The following is a 24106-nucleotide window of genomic DNA, read 5'->3' as shown; positions in this document are numbered from 1 at the left end:
GCAAGGGAGCGTTGCACGGTAGGTTCCAAGCGGACTGGGGCCTAGCAAGCCATCGGAAGACCTTTGGATTTGTTCCGTGTGTGATGGGCAACCAGCGAAGGAGTCTGCGCGAGTGACGCGGCTGAGCACATCTGGACAGAATCGCTGGTCAGCTGCAAGGGGATAAGAGACTCCGGTGGCGCCCGGGCAATACAGGGAAGCCAGGTAGGAGGCTGTTATAACAGTCTCAGGGGCGGACAGCCTCCCATAGACGTACCGCCTTTGTGTGTGCACCGCATTTGTTTTGAGGGTCTAGTGATTCCAAGATAATTTTCCGGATGCCATGCTAAGGAGTCTGGGTGTTAACTTTGTTTTCAAGTATATGAGAATGATAATATGTGTTTATGGAGCACTGTGTGTTGGGCACTTTTATGAGTACTTTACATGGGTATCTTCTGTAATCCCAAGCTGTGCAGTTTGCACTACTAACAATAAGTGAAGCATGCAGATGTTCAGTTTGTTGCTCGAGGTCTCATGTCTAGTAACTCGAACCCGGTGTCTTGGCCCTGGGATAGAGAAGAGGTGCAGAGACTGTCCTCCTTACTTGTTGACCAGAATGACTGAGAACTGACATACAGGGACCTAAGGCATCCAAAAACTCCCGAAAAAATAGTGCAACCTCTGTATAGCTGACTCATTTCTCCAGCTGCTTCTTGTATAGGTTAATGTTTCACCAAGTTTTGAGTTATTGCATTATCTTAGGCTTCAGTAGGTTTCATATTTCCTTTTCTCTTTGTCCTGTGCCTTCCTTCTGACCTTTTATTTTGCTGTTGTCTTTTTCATTTTCATCTACTTTCTATCCATCTCTTATCTCTGCCTCCTCTAGAAAAAAACTTGTGAAGGCAGAGGAGAAAACTAGGTGTAAGAGACAAGTATTAAAGATCTAAGTTTCCGAGGATAAGGTTGTTTCATTCCCTCTGTCTTTATTCCAGCCCCCAAGATTTAGAGCTTAGAGGTCACATAGCCCAAAGAGACTGACCTGCCCAGGGACCCAGTTCCATAGGGAGCCTCTTCCATTGCCACCCACAAACGTGTTCTGTACCCATCACTTCTTGATTCCCACCTCTCCTGGTGAAAAATTTCCTTCCTTCAAAAAAGGTTCCTATAGCTTCTGCCTCTGCCCCAGTCCTGTTTTCCCACTTTGAGCTGCCTGTCCCCTCCGTGCTGTACCTTCCACTCTCCCACATCTTTCTTTTCAGCCATCAGGTAAACACACTCTCGCCAGAGTATTGGCCACATCAACACCTTGCTCAAACCTCCTTTTCTTTGCCTACCTCCACTTTAGAGGCTGGAAGAGTATTTATTTTCTCAGCCTCCTTTGCTGCTGGCCTCCATGTAACACAGCTATGGTCAGTGAGATACAAGCCAAAATCCGCTGAGCAATTTCTGGGACAACCTCTTTTAATAAAAGGCACAGATGTTGCTGGTGCTTCCCACTCTCCTTCTTCCTGCCTTGAATCGGATACTTTACCTGAAGCAGAGCAGCCATCGTGACCATGATGGAAAAGCTATCAAACTAAAGATATTGAATTTTGCTTTGAAACGATACCACCCACCTCCAGATTTGTTAAGAGGGGGGAAAAAAATCCCTGCTCGCTTGTAAGCCTTGTTAACCAGGCTTTCCAGTATTTGTAGCCATAAAGCTCTTTTGATAGATACACCCGCTCTCAATGCCAGTCTCCCTCTAGTTATCTTTCTCAGTGTCTCCTTTCTCAGGCAAGCTAATGAGTCCTTTCACTCATTCTTCAACATACTAATATTTAGCAAAGGCTTTCAGTAACCAAAACCAAAGGCCATTTAAAATTTTTATCTCACTTTAACCCTCCATGGCATATGAAAGTATTAACTATGCTTACCTTAGGTGAAATTCTTTTACTTTTGTGCTACCATCTTCTAATTTTTCCTTGTTTTTCATTTTCCTTTTGGTTGCTGTTTCCTGTCAGCTCCTACTGTTTCCACTTCCTCTACCTCCCCCATTCAATGACAGTACTCTCAGAGTACCCTTCATAATTGTCCTGCCAGTTATTCTAGTGTCTGTCAGGAATCTTCACTAGGATACCCACAGACTCCTTAAAATTCTCCCGGACTGAACTTATCATTTCCCCACAAAATCAGTCAACTTTGTGTGTTCTTAATTATGGTACTCTATCCACCCAAGTAAATGTAAGTTCCTACATTTAATCAATGACCACATTATCTAGATTCCGCCTCATTATTGCTTGAATTCCTCCTTTCCCATCCCAGGCCAATTTTTAGTTTAGCCCTTAAAAAGCAAAGAATAGGGGCACCCGGGTGGCACAGTGGGTTAAGCCTGTGCCTTCTGGGATCAAGCCTCACATGGGGAGGGGGTGTCTCTGCTCAGCAGGGAGCCTGCTTCCCCCTCTCTCTCTGCCTGCCTCTCTGCCTACTTGTGATCTCTCTTTCTGTCAAATAAATAAATTAAATCTTTTTTAAAAAGCAAAGAATATATCCTACCCATTTTGATCTTCTAATCATGTCTATCACATACTTAGCACTTTTTAAGTATGTATGAAATCAATGAAATTTATTTCATTTAAATCTAATGTCATCACTAGAGATCTCTAAAACCTATGATTGTTTTGAGTTGCAAAGATTTTGTTACTATGTCACATTTTCTTGTCTATTAGTGTCTAGCCTTTTCTCTTTCTCATTTTGACACAGAGTATGGTAAAAAGATACATGTTTGAATCCTATGTACTTAGAGACTATATTTAAGTTATACTGTTTTCTAAATAATTAGCTTGCTTAAGAGTAGTTTAAGGACTATTAATTGAGAACTCAAAATAGCATGCTATTGCATTATGATCCGTACAATTGTTTCATCACCCGGTAGCAACCAGCCTATGATTTATGGGAGAAAATAATAGCATGGGAGGAGGGGGAGGAACATGGATGGATAATAATAGGATTTGGTAGAGGTAGAGAATTTTGACCCAAAACATCCAAGGAAACCAGATGGTGGAATAGAAGCATCTAGATAACACATATAACATGGTAAAAGATCAAGGATTTACCAGTGTTGGTTATATTTATAGGTTTATAGCATTTTAGAATTAATAGGGATCATGGAGACCTTCTAAATTCAAAATCTCTCATTTACCAAATAAGGACACTGTGACCTGGTGAAAGTAGGTGACTTGTCCAAGTTAGTGGCAGATCAGGACTATATACCAGGTCTTTGGGCTGTCCAGTTTAGCATTCTCACCTTTTCTCTCCAGTGTGAAGTCTCTGATATCCAAAGATCTACAGTATGACATACAATAGAACTTATATTCATGAATCTTCTTTGTTTAGAACATTAGCTATTTAAAGCTTCCAGTGTAAAGGAATGTTTTACATTCTGAATTAGTATTATCTGATATAGTAACTTATACTTCACCTAAAAGATTCCTATAATAATTACATTTATTAGGTTTCTGTGTTACATGATTTATCTGATTATCACTGAAGAGTTAATCCTGGTGAAGGGTTCAATGAAAAAACTCACGTATGAGTCCTCTGATGTCGTGTAAGGTTTGTACTCCGACTGAAGGCTTTTCCACATTCGTTACACTGATAGGGTTTCTCTCCTGTATGAGTTCTCTGATGCACTATAAGGGATGAATTCTTAATGAAGGCTTTTCCACACTGATCACATTCATAGGGTTTCTCACCAGTATGAATTCTTTGATGTTCAATAAGGTATGCACTCTGGCTAAAGGCCTTTCCACATTCATTGCATTCATAAGGTTTCTCTCCAGTATGAATAACCTGATGTACAGTAAGGGAAGATCGCCCAGTGAAATGTTTTCCACATACCATACATTCATAAGGTTTCTCTCCAGTATGAATTCTCCGATGTTGAGTAAGAGATGAATTCTTGCTGAAAGCTTTTCCACACTGATTACATTCAAAAGGTTTTACTCCAGAGTGAAGTCTCTGGTGTTCTATAAGGTATGTACTTTGACTAAAGGATTTCCCACATTTGTTACATTTGTAGGGTTTTTCTCCAGTGTGATTTCGTTGATGTAGGGTAAGGGTTGAGCTTTTACTAAAGGCTTTTCCGCATTCACTACATTCATAGGGTTTTTCTCCAGTATGACTTCTCTGATGTACAATAAGGTGCATGCTCTGACTGAAGGCTTTCCCACATTCATTGCACTCATAGGGTTTTTCTCCTGTGTGAGTTCTCTGATGAACTGTAAGATTCATGCTTTGGGTAAAAGCTTTCCCACATTCATTACATTTGTATGGTTTCTCTCCAGTATGAATCCTTTCATGTTGAATAAGGGATGAATTCTTACGGAAAGCTTTTCCACACTCTTTACACTGATAGGGTTTCTCTCCGGTATGAGTTCTTTGATGAACAGTAAGGTTCATGCTCTGGCTGAAGGTTTTCCCACATTCGTTACATTTGTAGGGTTTCTCTCCAGTATGAATTCTTTGATGTACAGTAAGGGAGGAGCGTTCAATGAAGTGTTTTCCACATACATTACACTTATAGGGTTTCTCCCCAGTATGAATCCTCTGGTGCTTAAGAAGAGATGAACTCTGACTGAAGTTTTTCCTGCATTCATTACATTCATAGATTTTCTTTCCTACAAACATACTTTGAGCTTTAATTAATTCAGAATTCTGTTTAGTGTCTTCGCCACATGAATTCTGATTATGGGGCCTTTGTCCCACAGGAACACTTTGTTGTATATCAAGGATTGACCTCTGACTAGAACAGCTTTCAAATTCATGACCTCCACATGCCCTCCTTTCAGGGAGGGTTTCCTTATGAGTAACTTGGTGCAGATGTCTGTCCTGGTTTTTCTCTTTTCCATCTAACCAATTATCAGGTTCCCAGGCTTCCCCTAAAGAAGGCCAGAGACCTCTTTCCATTATTACCCCATAGGGTAAATCTTCAGTAATGAATGATAGGCTTTGTTGTTGATTCTCTGGTTTCAAGTCTTGTTTCCCAGTCTGAAAAAAAAAAAAAAAAGAAATTCAAATATACATTGGTTTCTGTGCTGGAAGAGAAAAAACTGTATATGATGGGAATGAGAGAAAGAAACTGAGAATAACTGTGGGACACAAGTGAGAGCTTTCAGAGATGTCTACAGTTAGGAAGAAAAACAGAAGGGAGAGAAAGAACAGTGAACCAGTTCATAAATAACAGAAGAACTAGAGGAGGTAGTAAGCAGAGAAAAGAGTAAGCCTGTGTATGCAGAAGGGATGGACACTGAAATCATTGACCTCTGGACAAGGCTGAATAATGAAGATGGAATGAAGGGGAAATACGGATAAGCTGGGATCGGGGCAGGCAGATCAGAAAGTCCTGGTATTCCCACCAGCAGTTTCTTCTCCCCTGCAATGCTGCCTCTAATTCTGACACTAAATCTTTGTACAACACTGCAGTGTGACACCGTGAAAAACTGTTGGCTCTGGAGTCAGACACACTTGGCTTTAAACCCTGGCTGTTAACTTACCCTCTTAACTAGTTGTTTCTCTGGATTTTAGTTTTCACAGATATAAAATAAAGATAAAAATAATCAGATGAGGATTAAGTGAGATAATGCATATAAACTACCCTTCAGAAGCACACTTGTTTGGAATATAAAATACCACAACCTACTTGAAACTTACAGGACGATGACACAATATAAAGGGTCCCCTCACCACCAACTTTCAACAGGCTGTAAGTTTCTCATTCTCTTTAAGTAAGAGGGGCCCAAAGGGCCCTACCATTTCCTAAATACTCATTCATTAGAGATGTGAACTGGTGGCAGGAAGAGGCAAAGCAGGATCTGTCGAGCTACTTGAGATAGGGCCTTGAAGGAGGGACCTTGTGACCACTCAGACTTTATTTTCTCAGATCCTACTTCTTATCCTAGACACAACGGCCAGGAGAAATGAGAGGCAGAGGACAGAAAACTACAGTCTGAGAATCAGCTGTCAGCTTGATCAAAATTACAAGAGCCAAGATCAATACTGAACCAACAAAAAGGCCTGTGGGCAGGAGGCTTTACTATGAAGCATGAGGTATGCATTAACTAGACCACCTCCTTGCAACCTGGCCTGCTTATGTAAAAAAAGAGAAAAAGTGGAAAGCCATATAGGCTCCACTTCTAAAACACACACACCACTAGGTAACCCCAGAAAGGACCTATCCAATCAAGTGTGGATATCAACAGGCGACACATGAACTGGAGGCTGCCTCCTGCCCCGTCACTATATTACATCCAACTGTCCAACCAAAGCTCTACCCAGTAAGCAATATAAAGGGCAAAAGAGGAGCCATTCACACTGTTAGACAAATACAAACTCCAGACCGAACTGCCCTCATTCAAGATAAGAGATACACGGAAAATGACAAATTTGGAAACTATGTAGAGGTTTAAGAAATAAAGTTTTGAAACAAAAACAGGAGAATGAGGAAAAAAACATAAAAACCACCTGGAAAATAAATACTGGAAGAATAATGAAATGCTCCCAGTCATCAAAAGGTATCGAAAAGGAAGTAAACAAAAACAGTGACATACTGGGAGGAGATCTTTGCAACACATGGCCCATACAGGACTAGAACCTAGATCTGGAAAACAGTGTCTGTGGAACACTAAGCCCACCAGAAAAATGGGCAAACGACTTGAATAAGCACTTAAGAAAAGGAAACATGGTGAGTAAACAAGCAAAGATACCCAATCTCAACAGTATCCAGGGGAAGGGAGATTAAAAATGCTCCAGTGAGTAACATCCACTTGAGGGAAAAGAAAGTTCAGACTGATAGCTTCAGATTTTAGAAAGATGTGTTGTAATGGAAATTTCACATACCACTGGTGGAAATGTAATTTGGTTCAGGTGTTTGAGAAAGTTTAACACTACCTAGTAATATAGGACAGGCACAGAGACTGTGATTTAGTAAACCCACTAGTAGGTACATACGCTTAGGGAATCTGCTTTGCAAAGGTACACCACAATTCATAATTTTTAAGGTAACATTGTACATAAGAGCACACAACTGGAAACCACCCATATGTTACCAGCAATAGAATTGATAACTAAATTGTGAAATATTTATGACAACAGAATAACTGAAAACAGTGAATGTTAAAAATGTCATGTTTAGGGCGCCTGGGTGGCTCAGTGGGTTAAGCCGCTGCCTTCAGCTCAGGTCATGATCTCAGGGTCCTGGGATCGAGTCCCGAATTGGGTTCTCTGCTCGGCAGAGATCCTGCTTCCCTCTCTCTCTCTCTGCTTACCTCTCCATCTACTTGTGATCTCTCTCTGTCAAATAAATAAATAAAATCTTTTTTAAAAAAAATGTCATGTTCATGTCTCCCCAAAACTCATGTGTTGAAGCCTAATCCCCAATACGATAACTTTAGGAGGGGGAGGACCTTTGGAAGTCATTAAGTCATGAAGGTAAAGCCCTTATAAGAAGTGACACATGACAGAGCTTGCTTCCCCTCTCTATGCTCTCTGTCATGTGCAGATGTAGTGTGAAGGCAGCTGTCCATGAAGCAGGAGGTGGGCCCTCACCAGGAAGCCAACCATGCTGCCTCTCATCTCAGACTTCCAGCCTCCAAGGAACTATGAGAAATAGATGTCTGATATTAGAGCTACCAAGTCTATGGTGTTCTGTGATAGCAACCTGAACCAACAGAGAACATTAGCTAAAGCTCTGTAAAATAATCAGAATGAATAAATAATTTAAGCAAAGTCACACACAAAAATGTATATAGTAAGAGTCCATTTAGATCGAGTTTAAAAACAGACTAAAACTAAATGTATTGTTTAGAGATTCCTTTATGGATGGCAGTACTGTAAGTAAAAGCGAGGAAAGGGAATTCTCACAAATGTGAGAAGAATGGTTCTGTCTTGGGTAAGAGGACATGAATAAGGAGGCTCACACAAAGCACTCCTAATATACAAGCAATGTTCTGTTTCTAAATCTGGGTTCTAGTGCCTGAGTGTTTGCTTTCCTTATTTGTTCATCTTTATCATCACGAACTATAAAGAGAAGCAGTATGGCATAATGGTTAAGACAACAACTTTGGAACCAGGCTACCTGGCTCCACTTAGCTGTGTGACCTTGGGAAGGTTACATTAACCTGTCTGTGTTCCTGTTTGCTCAGCTGTTAAATGGCACCTAGTGTATAGTGTTGATGTAAGAAAAAAAATTAGTACTTATAAAGGCCTCTTCTATGTAGATTTTTGCTAAATAGTACATGTATTTTACATATTCTTTTGTCTATAAGACATTTCTTAAAATGAGAACAACAAAATATTTGCAATTTTGGAAAATACTAGTAATTTTAAGTTGAAATATCACTATGTACTAAAGAAAACTTAATAGACTCCATATATCTTCATGGAATTTGGAGATCTAATTTAAAAGTTAATTCTGGAGATTTGCTGCAGGAAAAGAAAAATGGATTACCAACAATTTATTTTTAAACCAACTGAAGCAACTGCTCCAGAAAGACAGTGAAGCCATGTCTTCAAGGGACTGAGGAAAGACCAATGTGACTCAAGAATTGCACATGGCCAGTACTCCACACATGCTGTAGAGAAAACCAAAACCCATTCTTTTTTTCTTTTTAAAGATTTTATTTATTTATTTGTCAGAGAGAGAGAGATCACAAGTAGGCAGAGAGGCAGGCAGAGACAGAGGTAGAAGCAGGCTCCCTACCAAGCAAGGAACCCGATATGGGACTCGATCCCAGGACGCTGGGACCATGACCTGAGCCGAAGGCAGCCGCTTAACCAACTGAGCCACCCAGGCGTCCCCCAAAACCCATTCTTAAGTATGAAAGATTTAGTAACTGTAGTATACTGAAGCCATTCCTGAACTACTGCTTAGATATTTGATTTGAACAAAGGATTTATCCAGGAGTTGCAGAATGTCACTATTAGGATGCTACTAATATAGTAATATAATATGTTATATTACATAATATATATAATACATCATATAACATTATATACCATATTAATATTACATTACTAATTACTAATTACATTACATTATTAATATTACAATACTACATTACATATTACAATATATTGTATATATTGGTTTAATAAATACAATATTGTATTGTATAATACAATATATTGCATAATATGTAATTATTCATTACATATTACATAATATGTAAAAATTCATATAATTATATGAATATATTGATAACACATATAATAATATATTAGTAGGACATGAGGGATGCTTCAAAAGTATTTGATAATATCCAACGTTGGATCCTGATTCAAAAACAAAAGTATAAGCAATGTATCAAATACACATAAAACACCAGAATTCACACTAACAACAGAATCAAGGAACAGATGCTTACTATTTAATAGTGTTCCCAAAGTGTGACCAGCACATTAGACAACTTAGAGGAGAGGAAATTTTACTTTTCTCAGATCACATGACTGTCTCCCTGGAAAACATAAAATTGTTAGGGTAACTGTACTCCGAATTAGTGAAGTGTTGAGGGGTTGGGAGTAGAGCACTAAAGATCAAAAACTGTAGCTCTTCTAGGACTGGATGAGGTTTCAGATGCTTGCTGTTTTGCTGTCTCATTAAACAAGCACCCTGTTAACATGCACAGCAATATGCTTGGTCATTGATTGTTAGCTGTTATCATTACCATGATTATTTTGTGTTAAAAAAATATATAGCCCTCTCTTCCTTTTTTCCTAAACAGGATTTTGGAGTGATAGCTCATTCTCCTTATTGTCTTAGAACGTCTAGTTATAGGATTTATATAATCTTGGTACTCATCAGGATATGAACAAGAGCCCCCAGGACCGAGGCATCTGGGAGAACACAGATCCTTCAGTCTTTATGGCTGACACTGGTCATAGAGGAGGCCAAGAGCCTCTACGGTACCCACTGTACCTGCCCCAAGAGAACTGGGGCAGGTACAGCCCTCGGGCAGCAGGTTCTGCTCTTCCTACGGCAAGTTTGTATTTCTTTTTGTCTTTCTTCAATCCCCTGTGTAGCTGGTAAGTTACTCCTTCCACTCCACTAGATAACTTCAGTATTCACCTGACTGGACTTCCTACTTAACACTCTCGCTACTTACTATACAGTGCATTCTCCATCTAGCAGCCAGACTGACCCTCTGAACATGAATTATCTCTTCAAGAATCCCTGTTGACCCAGGTGCTGATTAGAGTGCTAACGATGAACAAAACACATTTCTGGCCTAAGGAACTTATATTTCCATGAGAGGAAGAAAGGCAACCAACATAATAAATAAGTAAAATACTTAAAATTTAAGTGGCATGCCTTACAGAAAAAAATAAAAGCAGTAAGATGGAAGCAGGGAGCATGATGGTGAGGGGAATGGTTTGTAATTTCACAGAGAGTCTCAGGAAAGACCACAATGAAAAGATGATATTGAAGCCAAGACTTTAGAGGCTAAGGACAGGGTCACAGGACTATCACGGGGAGAGCAACCCACACAGAAAGAACCACCAATGCAGAGGCCCCAAGGCAGGTGTGGGTTTGCGCTGTGTAAGGATCAATGCACTTTGGATACCTCTACATTTATTATGGTCTTTCAGATTAGTTTTCCTACTGATGGAGGCAAAGACAGGGTTGTAGTAAACATGAAGGAGGCTCAGCTTAGCAGAAGGGACTCTGTAAATAGGGACTCTGTAACTCTGTAACAGTATATAAATCCTGTGTGTTTGTGTACATATATGTTAATGTACACATGCACATACACACACACACACACACAGACATAGAAACACACACACAGTTTTTCACCCAGTACATTTCTGAGAATGATACAAAGTCATGTATAAAACACAAATAATAGGTTTCTACATTTAGGGGTAATAAAGGGTGGCTTCCCGAGGGCTTAAAATGTTACAGGATCCCTAACCGTATCTTATTTCATAGACATGATCTTTGGTAATAGATTTTAATACTTTGCACATGTTCTTGTTTGTTTCCTTCATGACTGTACTTCATAACTGATTTAAGTCTAATGACCACTGATTAGAGGCTAAAACCTCACTGCTTTCCACATTGCTAATAATTCCCATCTTTGTCTCAACATTAACAAGTTTACTAGTGATAATGCTGTCTCTAACAGAACTTCTATCTGCACATTTTCTACTTAACTTTTATCAAATATAGGCAATATCTAATAAAGCATTCAAGACCTATACACATGAAAACCTTCATACAGAAAAAGAAAACAATTATCTGGGGTGCCTGGGTGGCTCAATTGGCTGACCATCTGACTCTTGATTTGGGCTCAGGTCATGATCTCAGGGTCGTGGGATTGAGCCCCATGTCAGGCTCTGTGCCGAGCATGGATTCTTTCTCTCTCCCTCTGCGCCTCCCCACCACCCCCACCAAACTCACTACCTTTCTCTAAAAAAAAGTAAGAAAGAAAACAATCATCTAAAAGAAAAATTGGGCCAGGACACTACGGTTCTATTTGTCACAGCAAGGCAGGCAAAGAAAGTTACAACTTTTTTGTTTCAGAATTAGCATTAAACTTGAAGGCAAAAACAAAACAAAACCAGAAACCTGTGTTCAACTTCCAGCATGTCATTCCCTCTCCGAACCGGTCTAAGAGTGGGGGCTGCAGTACCTACCCCTTTAGGTGGTTACAAAGAATGAGTCATGATGGCTGGACAAGAGCAGAGCACAGCACTCAGTCCTCCATGCTTTTTTGTCTTGGTTTTGAACAGAAGACTAAAAGGTAGATTTATCTGGCAATAACATCGAAACCTGGAAAAAACAAGACCCAGAGTTAGCACACCACCAATTTCCTGGGCTTCATCCTCTGGCTCCACTTTTCTGGGGCTTTGGTTTCTCCTCTCTGCTCCTGTAAATACGCTTGAGTCGTTTTGCTGGTAAACACACCAGAGGTACCCGACCTCCATCTTGCCTCAGCTCTTGCCCTTTCTTCCTTGCCCTCTGAAGTGAACCCTGTTGAAACAACTAGTCTGTAATGTCTTTACTTGTTTGCTTCTTTACTCATCTACCTACAGCCCATTTCCCTCTGCAACAAGAGTGCCCTTCCCCACGCCACATCCTTAGAGTCCTTCTGGCTAAGGCCAACAGCACCCTCCAGTTCTTGGTTGGCAGGTTTACTCTTCCCACTTCTTCTCTCTTCCCTTGGCTTTCCCTACATTCTCTCCTCCTTTGATGACTCTTTCACTGGGGTATGACCCTTCACTGGGGCATTTTTGGCCCCAAATCAATCTTACTGTCCTTTAGGGTTCCATCCTTGCTGCTTTGCCTTTCTCATTCCCTCATCCTGATAATTAATAGTACTCACGATACAAATGTCACAGATAGGATTGTAACTTTCAAACCTGTATTTTCATCTAATTTCTAAAAATTCTCCTTGATGTCATTCAATATTCACTTAACAAACATATATTAAATACCTACTCTGGCAGGCAACATGCCAGGCAGGGAGTATAAAGCAAAGTTAGCTCAATCATGACAATTCAGTGAGCCTGCATACTAGTGGCTAGACAGACATTCAGAGAGACAAGGCAAAATATAATGTGAGATGCAAGCATAAACAAATGAAGAGTCTTTAGATTTAGCCCAACAGAGCAGCCTGTACAGTAAAGAAGAGAGAGGAAAACCCAGGATCAAGAATACATGCATTTGCCTCTGCTGCCTCTAGAAAACCCAATAAAAATGACAGTGAGATAATGAAAAAGGCATATATAAACCTACTAAAGTAATCTGGAGAACAAGGGAAAAAATGCTGCAAACATATACCAAAAACGAAGCAAACAGAAAACAACAACAACAAAAAGCAACTTAAATATTCTCATACAGACAAATGCATGCATTAAAAATATTGCTGTTAAGAAAGAAGGAACACTCAGGATGAGAAGGTGGCTCATAGAAATTTAAAGATATAATAGAAATAATTTTTTTTTTTCCAGAAAAGGACTGAAAGACTAACTTTAAGGAAATCTTTACATCTCCTGGCATTCTTCCCATCAAACAAGACCATGTAGGATGCACCTGCTGCTCCCTGGACTCAGAATGGTTTCCTACATGGCCCATCACTTTGTGAGTTACCTGTTCAACATACACCTTCAAAAAGAGGCCCTCACTGATCACTCCTTCTAAAATAAAGCTTCTGTTAACTGATCTAGTTCCCTTATGCTGCTTGCTTTTTCCACATAGCACTAGGACTCTACGCTGTTCATTCCCTTCCTTTCCTTTCCCTTCTCCTTCCATGCTTGCTTTCTTTATTAATTTATTGTCTCCCCCAGTAGACTATAAGCTGCCTGGGGAAGCTGCCTGTCTTGTTTAGTGCTATGGCCACAGTGCTAGGAACAGGGCCTAGTGCTCACAAAATGTTTGTTGAATAAAAAGATTATTTACATAAGATTAAATACAAATAGCAGTAGTCATCAAATCACAGAATCTATAGTAAAGGCAATTAAAGCTACCTTCAGGGATCATTTTATATCTAATAAATTAGCACTGAAAGGCATAAAATATCCAAAGTTGTACAATGTGTAGCAGGAGTCATAATACATCTTTTGACCCAGTGATTCTTGTAAAATCCTATTCTTTATTTTTTTTTAAGATTTTATTTATTTATTTGACAGAGAGAGAGATCACAAGTGGGCAGAGAGGTAGGCAGAGAGAGAGGGGGAAGCAGGCTCCCTGCTGAGCAGAGAGCCCGATGCGGGGCTGGATCCCAGGACCCTGAGATGACCTGAGCCGAAGGCAGAGGCTCAACCCACTGAGCCACCCAGGTGCCCCAAATCTTATTCTTTAGAAAGCTTACTGGAAACGCATTCATAAGATTCTTTGTTTGTTTGGTCTTTTTTCCTATCAATATGTTCTTTTACTGATTTATTTTATTGCTTTATACTTAGGTAGCCATATACTATTCAGAGATTTAAAAAATATGTGCCTTTCCCTTTAAAAAAAAAATGTACAAGAAGAAATGCTTTCATATTGAGTAGAGGAAAAAAGACTGTAAAATGTTTTGTTTTGTTTTGTTTTGTTTTTCCCAGAATAAAGTCAGTGATAACCTCTAACAGAAATTTCACTTGTGAGGGGGATTAGAAACCAGTTAACAAAGACCAAAAAAGACATTAAATATTTAGAGGAGAATGGAATCCAGATTGACACCTGAGGAATGAGAAAGGGAATGTATAGAACGTGAGGTTACTAGTGAAAATAGAAAAGCTAACGTCATCTTCATTTGTTTTCAAATGAAGACTAAAACACATGTACAAGTTTGCAACTCAGGGAGAAAAACCCCAGTTTCCTTTAAGACAGCTGACAAACATTTAAATGAATGAAGCCATGGATACAGATTATGGCTGAGAAGAAAGACTCATGAAACAGAGGAAAGAGAATATAAAGTGGAAGAAGATAAGAAGATAGACAGGGATTCAAACTATAGATGAAGACAGAAAAGCAATAATAATTGGTACATTTACTGATGTTCACAGCAATAAATTAAGTGTGTAAATGTAGTAGTTATTTGATCCTCCTACACTCTTACTTCCCTCCATGGTGAGGGTTTTTGCGAGACGGATAAAGGATGAGTGACATGAGTAATGCAGAGACATTTGAGGGAATAAACGGCAGGCAGGGTTGCAGTCACTCCAGGAGACTGAGGGAGCTCTGTAGGGATTTCCGTGGGTACACACTCATGTAACAAGTCCCTGAAGCCTGATGTGTACCTGGAGAGAGGCACTCTCTAAGTCCATTTGTCATCCAGCTCAGTTCTGCGAGTTCCAGCTGAGAAATCACATTTGGTTTGGAAAGCTGATGCCCTGCTCTGGGGGAGAGACACTACATTTGGGTTCTGAACTGAGTATAATAACCACTCTTAGTACCTGTCCTTGTCCCTTCCCCATCAGGCCTTCTGAAGATTCCATTTTCCATTCCATGTCCAGAGAGGACACCAAGCAACCATCCTAAAACAATGACCTATCAATGAGGATTGCAAGTGCAAATTCCTGAATTTGGTTGTACAAGGTGGCAGTAGGTGGGGAAAAATGTCAGTAGGGAGGTTTTGAATTAGAACAAGAGGTCTTACCCAGTGAAACCAAGTCACTGTCGTTCTGTAGCATCACTGTCCCATACAAGTTCCTCTGAGCAGAATCCAGACAAATCCACTCCTCCCAAGTGCAATCCACAGACACATCCCTGATGGTCACTGACTCCTGAAACTATAAATTCCTGCTCAGAGGATTATGCTAATAAAACCCCCTGAGGGAAGTGGGGGGGAAAAAATCAGTGTTAGAAGGGACAGGATAGAGATCTGTGTGAGAAAAAAGTCTTATCTGACAAAAGAAACTAAACAAAAAATGTACATTATCATGAAATAATCAGAGAAAAATGTAATATAAAGTGCTTTGGGGTGCCAGGGTGGCTCAGTCGGTTAAGCATCTGACTCTTGATTTTGGCTCAGGTTGTAATCTCAGGGTCCTGGGATCGAGCCCCATGTTGGGCATGGAGCCTGCTTAAGAATTTCTCTTTCCCTCTCCCCTCACCCCATCGTATGCGCTCTCTCAAATAGTTAAATAAAATGAGTAATAAAAAGAATGTGCTTTGACTTGTAAGGATGGGAAGAGGAGGTATTAGAGAGTAATAGGGAAAGGTACTGAAGGCTGCCCTAGATTACCACTGACAAAAAGTAGGTAGTGTTCTAATGGCCTCCCATTTACCCTGTTGGTGAAGGAGGGATCCCGCACCTTACAGAGCACAAGATGACTGAACACATGACACCCAGCACCAGGCAGAAGAGGCTGACAGCAATTTACCAGTCACATGTTCTCATAGCCTGGGGAAGGAGGAACTACCTCCCCATGCAGGGCCACTCAGGGAGTGTACCTGTGAACCAGCAGGGGCTGTGGGAGGCAGGCCTTTTAGTGACAAGAGAGCAAGGTGACCCTTGATTACCATAAGAAGATGCAGTCGGCTTGTCTGAACAATTTCATGGGCTGGTAGGGAGGCAAAACCTATTAAGGTTGAGGACTGGGAGGGGTTTACCAGTCTGGCTGATAGGGCAGTTAGCTAGATAGGGTGCTTTCCCTGCTGGGCTAGGGCAGGAAGACCCAGGGGAACTCATAGCCAGCTCTTTGGAGCCCCATGAGGCTCAGTGATGTCCAGGCAGCAAATGGAATTTCAGGCTTTACAATATAGGCAGAATCCCAGTTAATGGAGGGAGAGCATGTACAAACAGGGTACCTGCAGAATATGGTTGAGAAGTCCAAGAATACACCCAGCTTGACCTGAAAGTGGCATTTCAAATTTCTAAGCCCATTTCAGCCCTGTTCTCTAGCCCTTAGATTAGGAAGTAAAACACAATAAGCATTCAGTATCTGTTTAATGAGTGTGATGGTTAATTTTATGTGTCAGCTTGACTGGGCTAAGGTATGCCCAAATAGATAGTAAAGTGTTATTATTTCTAGGTGTTTCTGTGAGGGTGCTCCCAGTGAGTCAGTAAACTGAGTAAAGATCAGCCTGCAGCAATGTGGGAGGGCATCATCCAATCCATTGAGGCCCAGAGAGAATAAAAAGGCTGAGGAAGGACAAATTTGCTGGCTCTGCTTGAGTTGTGACAGCCCTCAGACAGTACTCTTAGCTCTTGAGCTTTCATACTCGGATCAGGACTTACACCCTCAGTCCCAGATCTCAGGCCTCTGGGTTTGGAGTAGCACTATACACTGGCTTTCCTGGCCTCCAGATTGCAGAAGGTAGATCGTGGGGACTCTTCAGCTTATGGGTTCTGTTTCTTGAAGAAGCCTGGTACAAGGAGGGAGCACTAATTGAGTACTCACTGTTTTACTGGGTTTTGCACCAAGAGGAGAGTCACACACCTCTCCCCATTACCCCATATGACAATCTGCTAGATGGCTAGCACTAAAGTCATCATTTTACAGATGAAGAATCTGAGGATCAGAATGGCTAAATAATTTCTCCACGATCACACAGCTGGGACTCAAACCCAAGGCCATCTCTCTCCTCGTGTTGTTAGAGGAAAGGCCAACCCTCATCAGAGCAAGTGAGAGAGGGAGGGAGAGAGAGAGTGTGTGGTGGGAGGGGCGGTGGATATGGAAAGAAGTAAGGACAAGGAAATGGGGATAAAGCCACTGAGGAGGCTTTCATTTAAGGACAAAGAGTGCTGTGCTATGTAAGTGGGCAAAGGGGAGAAAAGTAGTGGAGAGAAAAGGCCTGGATACCAGAGATGGGATGAAGCCCACCCTAAGGAATATGTGTATTTTACATCCTGCTTGCTGTGAACTTCTAGGAAAAGTGTCAGCACTGAGGCAGAGTTCATTCTCTTTCTACCTTATTATTTCCTCCTAATATTTATTTAATCATATATCAACATAATGTTAAAAATCACAAATAGTGTCAAAAAATGTGAAGGTAGCTTCTAGAAGGACATAATTATGTGGCTGAATTTCCATTTTATGAAAGGAAAAAAAGGAACCAAGAAAAATCATTAGTTTAACAAATATAAAGAAAGGAAACAAAAAAGCATAATAAACATAAATCATTAAATAATCAGAAAAAAGACGTGATACGTATATAACAACATACGTGAATGAGTTGACTCTCTATTAAAAGACAAAAACTCTAAAATTGGCTTCAAATCTAACACATACAAGAGATATTCCTAAACCACATACCAGAAAGTTAAAGTGTGTATGTGTGTGGGGTGAGGGGTGGCAGGGTAGAGACAAGATACAGCAGGCCAGTGTAAATAAAAAACAAGGAGAAAAAAAAGAAACTAGGAGGAAAACATATGAATAGAACGTATGTGGGAACAGGAAAAAAGGTAACAGAAATAGGATATTCTCTTTCCAAAAATTAAGTCACTTTTTTTTCCTCAATAAATTGACTTGTTAGCTGAATATATTGGGCAAAATTAAAAGCCCAGATTCAGACTCCTGTGGGCTATATGCCAGTATTCCCACTTCCTGGATTCTCATCAGCTTCAGTGCGGAGCTCCCAGAGCTTACTGTCCCAGAGCTTGTCTCTATTATAAAACATCCTGTGGACCCCTGAGTTATTTAGAAGGGCTCCTAAAGACCAAAACTTAATGATACTGTTCACAAAATGTATTTGTTGTTAATCCCTTCAGAGGTTTTTCCCTTTTGCCTTTCCACTTAGTATGGTCTTTTCTCCCCAACGCTACATTAAAAACCACAGGTTAACTCATGGTGTTTGAAATAAACAGCTTCATGGGTTTGTCTCTTTCGTGCAGATGTTTTCTTAAACCTAAAGACGCAGGTTTTTTGATATTGTTATCCTTTGAAAGACTGAGAACCAAATGGAATAAGTGGGGATATTTTAAGTGATCAAAGCATAATTTATAAAGAAGGTATGACAGTGATGAAATTTGAGGCCACCACAGCAACAAAATGTCTTTCTTCAGATATAATTCTTAGCAATCCAATTTTTATGTTATTTTTTTAAGATTTATTTATTGAGAGAGAATGCATGTACGAGCTTGTGAGTTGGGGTGGGGGTACACAGGCAGAGGGAGAGAATCTCAAGCAGACTCCCTTCTGAGCATGGAGCCCAACATGGGGCTGGATCCTAGGGCCTTGAGATCATGACCTGAGCCAAAACTAAGAGTCAGATGCTTAACTGACTGAATCACCCAGGTGCCCCAGCAATCCAGTTTTTGTTTTTGTTTTTGTTTTTTTTAAATCTCAATCGTGTTTAAATCACAGTCACAATAGCAACAAAAAACCAAAACACCTCAGAATACACTTAACAGGGATATGCAAGATCCTTGTGATCAAACTTAACAAAAGCCATTATGAATGATCTGAATAAAATGAAGGGTAGTTTTTTAATAGGAAGAATAAACATTGTAAGAGATGGCAGTCTTCCTCAAATTGATAAAGATTTAATGGAATTCAAATCAGAATTGCATACTTTTTAACTGTTACTGTTAAAACTTGATAAAAAGTAATAAAATTTGACTATAAGGGTGACTGTAAAAGAATAGTACTGTAATGCAAAATTTTGGAAAGAAAGCCAAGGGAGAATTTGCTTTATGAAATAACAAAATAAATTCTAAACAAATAAAATAGTGTGGTACTATAGCAGAGATAGAGCGATTGAACGGAATCTAGAAAAACTTACGTAACGTATATATAAACATAGCATACATTAAAGGTAGCATTTCCAATCTATGGAAAGAAGCAGATTATTCAGATTACACCAGTTGGAATCCCATCTCTTCCAGAGTGCCACTCCGGCTCTGCCCAGCTAAAACAGACATCACACTCCACCATGCCGCCCTGCTATGTGACCTTCACAGCACCTAACAATGTCCTCAGTAATTATTTCTTCTCTGCTGCCTCCCCTTTCTGTAAGACAGGACCTAGGAGAAAGGGACTGAGCCTGTTTCACTCACCACCATTTTCCCAGTGTCTAGAATACTGCCTAACATGTGGTAGGCAGGTGCTCAGTCCCTGTTGAGTGAACGGATGGACAACAAAATACTACACCACATTGTTAAGTGAAGTTAGATTCTAACCTCACGTTAATATATGATAAATTCCAGATAGCTCAAGGATGTCAGTTTAAAAGAATAAAATTAATAGAAAATGTAGAAAAATGTTTATATACTCTTAGGGTACAGAAAGCCTTTCATAGCACGATTCCAAAGCCAAATAAAGGGAAAAGGAAAGTTAACTGCATTAAACTCCAAAACTTACTTATAGCAGAAGATGTTATAAACACATTTAAGAGAAATGACAGGGAATAAATAATAATGATTTATGGCAAAGGATTAATGTCCACCCTGCATAAAAGCCTTCTTTTATATATAAACCACCCAGTATAAAACTGGGCAAGCATGTAAACAGGTATTTAAAAGGCCAGAAGAATGTGTGCCTGTGCTTATTTTTGACAGTTTGAAACCTGGAACTATATATTATTGTCTTAAAAAATTTTTTTTACAACTACACAGCTAGTATGTATATTCATAAAAAGAAGATGTAGTTTAAAGGCAAATACAAGTCCTGTTTGGGCGATTCATAGTCCCATGACCAGCCTAAAAAGGAAAGATGGAAAAAGGAGAACAGCTCCAGTGCTTCACTGATACATCCCAGGTCCAAGTGTCAAGGTCATCCAAGATGAAGACTGAGGAGCTGTTCCAGGTGAAGGGAGGCTAAGGAGATGTGACAGCTGAATGCCAGCTGTGATCTGGATTAGGTCCTGGACCAGATAAAGACCCAATTTGTGGCAAAATTTGTGTAAGGTTTGTAGGTTAGTTAACAGTACTGTGTCCACATAAGTATCCTCATTTGGTAATTATATTTTGATGATGTAAAATGAGAGCGTGTTTTTAGGAAATACATACTGAAGTATTCAGAAATCAAACCAGTGATTGCCTGAGGCAGGGGATGTGGACTGGAAGGGGTGACAACGTTTTCTGGGGTAAGGAAACTGTTAATGTAGCTTGACTGGGGTAATGACTATACTGGTGCATAAATTTGTCAAAACTCAATGAATAATATGCTTAAAATGGGTTATCTTACATAAAATTACACCTGGGGGTGCCTGGGTGGCTCAGTGGGTTAAAGCCTCTGCCTTCAGCCCCGGTCATGATTCCAGGGTCCTGGGATCGAGCCCCACATCGGGCTCTCTGCTTAGCAGGGAGACTGCTTCCTCCTCTCTCTCTCTCTGCCTGCCTGTCTGTCTACCTGTGATCTCTGTCAAGTAAATAAATAAAATCTTTTAAAAAATAAAATAAAATTACACCTGGGAAAAAAAAATCTGATTTAAAATCTTAATTAACACTATTTTAACTAAATAAAATAAAACCAAGCCTCCTGACAGCCAACCACAACCTTCATCAACCAAAATCTTCTGAATGCTCCCCCTTTAAACCTTCTTTTCTGGAAACTCCCTCTTTCTTCTGCCTGTTTTTGTGAGTTATGATGCCTTTTTTTTTTTTTTTAAAGATTTTATTGTTATGATGCCTTTTATAACTGAGCTTGGTAATACTAAGGAGAGAGAGTAGGACAAACATAAATCACAACAGTTAGTACTTGTCTTCTTGAAGCCCTTTTTAAACTTGTTCTTTTGATAAATAAACAAGTGACATATCTGAGAGAACGCTAATACATGATCTTATGAATAGAGAAAAACACCGTTTTTAGAGAAACAAAGTTAAGTAAGCCTAACCATAAGAAACAAAACAAAACTTAGGGTCTCCTGGGGCCAAGTCCCCCTGATATCTTCTTTTTCCAGAGCAGCAGCAACTCCAGGTTCTAATAAAACTAGCAAATTCCATTTTCTTTTTTTTTTAACATTTTATATATTTGTTTGTTTATTTGAGCGATATGACCTCTCTTATGTTCCCTGAGAGTCCATAAACCCGATAAGCACCCAGACTATCTTTCATATGATTTTTATTCCTTCAATGATGCTTGAATGGCACCAAAAGCTTGGTAGGCCAGGGCTTCCAGCTGAATAAGGAAGTGGGCTGCTGAGGACAGAGCTGAGGTACACTAAGGGGGGCTTTATGGGAAATATCCAACATTCTGAGATCACAGTAGCCCCATCCTCTGCAGTGAAGCCCACATATGGTACAGGTATAAGTGCTAAGGAGTAAGGGAGAGGGTTTAGAGAGAAACATGCACTCACCTTAGCTGCCAGGGGCAGAGGCCCAATAGCCATCGCCTTCTCTTTCTTTCCTGTCCTGTCCTTTCCTTCTAGGGGATGGGCAAGATCCAGAGGAAGCAGAGCTGAGGGAAGGAAAGGAAGCTATGAGAAATGAGATGCCTGCAAGAACAACAAATAAAATACCTACAGATCAACCAAATAAGAAAAGTATGGTACCTTCTTAAGGAAATGATATTTTTTATTCATGAAGTTTATTTTGCTAAGCTTATCTAGATGTATAAAGGATGAACAGAGAAATATACCATCTTCCTGGATAGGCTGTCACAATATCTAAGTTGTCACTTCTTTGAAATTAACTTATAAACTTGCCACATTCCTAACCAAGTTATACTTAAGTAATAGTATTTTTAAGGATAATTATGGAAAAGATCTTTTTTAAAGTTAAGTGTGTCCTTTAAGGACAGCCAGGAAACATTTGAAAAGAAAGAGAGATGAGGGAGAACCTGCCCACCAGGTATCAGATAGCTATAATAATTAGAACACACTGTGATGGAACAGGCTGAGTCATTCATGCACCAGATACAATGTTGACCACCTACTGTGTACCAGGCAAGATTCCTAGGGGAAAGGATAAATACAGCCATAAAACAGATAAACAAGTTCTCTTCATGCCATTATGGATTATAGTCTAGCAGAGAAAAGGATCAGTAGAACAATTAAAATCCTGCCAACACAAACAATTCAGAGAACATTTTGTATGTAAGAATTCAGGATATGAAAAAGTAACCTCTCATCAGTGAAAAAAGAATGAATTAGTAACTTGGAACAAGGGCTTACCATTTGGAAAAGAATAAAAATTTGCACATTAAATCAAATTAAAGTACAAGAAGAAACTGCAGATGAACATTTTTGTGATAATGGGATAGACGGCCCCCTAACAATGATGCCAAAGACGCAAACATGAAGGGATGATTTTCATGCCTAACCATGAGAAAATGTAACATTTCTTTCTAGTAAGAAAAAACTGTATCAGATACAGAATTTAAAAACAAAACTCAACATTTCATGAAATATTCATTAGTGTTCAAAACACACATTTAAACAACACTTTTGCCTGCACCTCTCAGAAAGTTGGAGAACAGGAACACCCAGACTTGGAGTGGGTCCATCAGACATCCTTATCTTGCAAATGCTTATAAACTACTACTGTTCTGGAGAGAGTAAGGTGGGAGAGTATCAAAAGTCTTACAGTATGATCCAGAAATTTTCATATGAAGAGATTTAAAGAATAAGACAGGAATGCAAAGATGTATGTAGCTGGATGGCCTATAAGGTTTATAACATGAGGGGGGGAAAAACCTGAGAAATAATGTAAAGGCCTAAAGGAAGGATTGAATATGACACAGACACTTTTTTTTTCCACGCTCTTTAAAATGACACTTGTTTTTAAAAATTGATATAACTGTATGTTTTCAAAATATTAATTTTTTTAAAAAAGTTTATTCTCTACCTGATTTAAGTGGTGCTTACACAGATAAAAACATTTGTAAAAAATCATGGAGCTCAATATTTGTGCACTTTAAACCCCTTCCAAATGTCTGTCAAAGCTCGGTTTTAAATGTAAATGGAGAGGACTAATGTCCACATCTTTGTGTAGAAACAAAGCCTTTCTATGTTTATATGCCGACATGCAGATTTTGACAGTTTTCAAATAATTTTTTATTTGAAATGCTCCTCTGAATTTTCTAGTTTTCCTATAGTGAACTTATCCTTTTTGGTGGGCTGGGGGAGACGGAGAAAAAATGGCTTTAAAAAAATAAAACGATTCCCTGAAATAGAAACCTGCACGGGGTCGGCCTCCCCATTCTTAGATGGGTCAAGGGGGGTCCACGACACCGCCTCTCGGAATCAGAGACCGCAGATGGCGCGTCCGCGAGATGAGGCGGACACAAAGGGGAGGTGCTGGAGCCCCAAGACCGCGCACCAAGTGCAGCATCCCCCGAGACTTCTGAAGTGGGGTCCGGGGAAAGCCCCCGGCGGGGAGGAGCCCAGGGTCTGAGTGACTCCCAGAGCCCTCGGGCCCGGGACCGCCGCACCAGGTCCCCCGCCTCACCGCTCCCGACAGGTGACCGCCCTCCTCTCTCGGTGTTCCCACCCAGCCGGGCTCCCGGGGCGAGAGAGGGCGCACCTGGAGCGAGCGGCCCGGCGCCGCGCGGGGACTGAGAGAACGCGGCCCCCAGACCATCCACCGACAGCCACGCCCCTCAGGGGCCTCGCCCCGCCGTCCGGGCCTTCTCCTGCGTGGGCCTCCTCCTGGCTTCAGTCCCATCCGGTGCGTCTCACCCCGGCCCCACACTCACCCTCTCACAGCAGGAGCGTGAGCAACCGGTGCGGCCGCAGCCCTGCCGGGCGTGTACGCCCCGGGCGACGGACTACATTTCCCAC

General features: G+C 40.4%; 2 protein-coding genes and 1 long non-coding RNA gene across 10 annotated transcripts in view; 1 reads left to right on the top strand and 2 right to left on the bottom strand.

The window, feature by feature from the left end:
- LOC125099854 (uncharacterized) overlaps positions 1–8462 on the bottom strand; it is a 10312-nt gene extending 1850 nt beyond the window's left edge. The window contains exon 1 of the mRNA XM_047729402.1: positions 7511–8462. Coding sequence (XP_047585358.1) covers positions 7511–7541 — 31 coding nt within the window. The 5' untranslated portion in view covers positions 7542–8462. The remainder of the gene's footprint in view (positions 1–7510) is intronic.
- Positions 1–24106, top strand: part of LOC125099855 (uncharacterized) — a 59963-nt gene that overhangs the window by 1086 nt on the left and 34771 nt on the right. Inside the window, exons 2-3 of the long non-coding RNA XR_007127378.1 lie at positions 5919–6066; positions 12970–13099. This is a non-coding gene — a long non-coding RNA (uncharacterized LOC125099855). The remainder of the gene's footprint in view (positions 1–5918; positions 6067–12969; positions 13100–24106) is intronic.
- On the bottom strand, positions 3448–24106 carry ZFP2 (ZFP2 zinc finger protein). Of its 8 annotated transcripts, none has more exons than XM_047729400.1 (6): positions 24022–24106; positions 21683–21783; positions 15099–15271; positions 14624–14739; positions 11653–11788; positions 3448–5007 (listed from the first exon to the last, which is right to left on the bottom strand). In XM_047729400.1, exon 6 carries the CDS (start codon positions 4924–4926, stop codon positions 3544–3546), a length of 1383 nt encoding a protein of 460 aa, XP_047585356.1. In that variant the 5' UTR covers positions 4927–5007; positions 11653–11788; positions 14624–14739; positions 15099–15271; positions 21683–21783; positions 24022–24106; the 3' UTR covers positions 3448–3543. The 8 variants fall into 8 exon arrangements, with proteins under 8 accessions (XP_047585356.1, XP_047585352.1, XP_047585348.1 ...); XM_047729396.1 differs by having other exon boundaries at positions 23850–24102; XM_047729392.1 differs by having other exon boundaries at positions 15099–15231; positions 23850–24102.

This window comes from Lutra lutra, chromosome 5 (assembly GCF_902655055.1).
Source record: "Lutra lutra chromosome 5, mLutLut1.2, whole genome shotgun sequence".
NCBI classification, from domain to species: domain Eukaryota; kingdom Metazoa; phylum Chordata; class Mammalia; order Carnivora; family Mustelidae; genus Lutra; species Lutra lutra.
This window is presented reverse-complemented; position numbering and strand designations above follow the sequence as displayed.

What these genes read in the sequence shown, in the direction of transcription:
- ZFP2 (XM_047729400.1), bottom strand. Translation starts at nt 4,926, where the DNA reads ATGGAAAGAGGTCTCTGGCCTTCTTTAGGGGAAGCCTGGGAACCTGAT.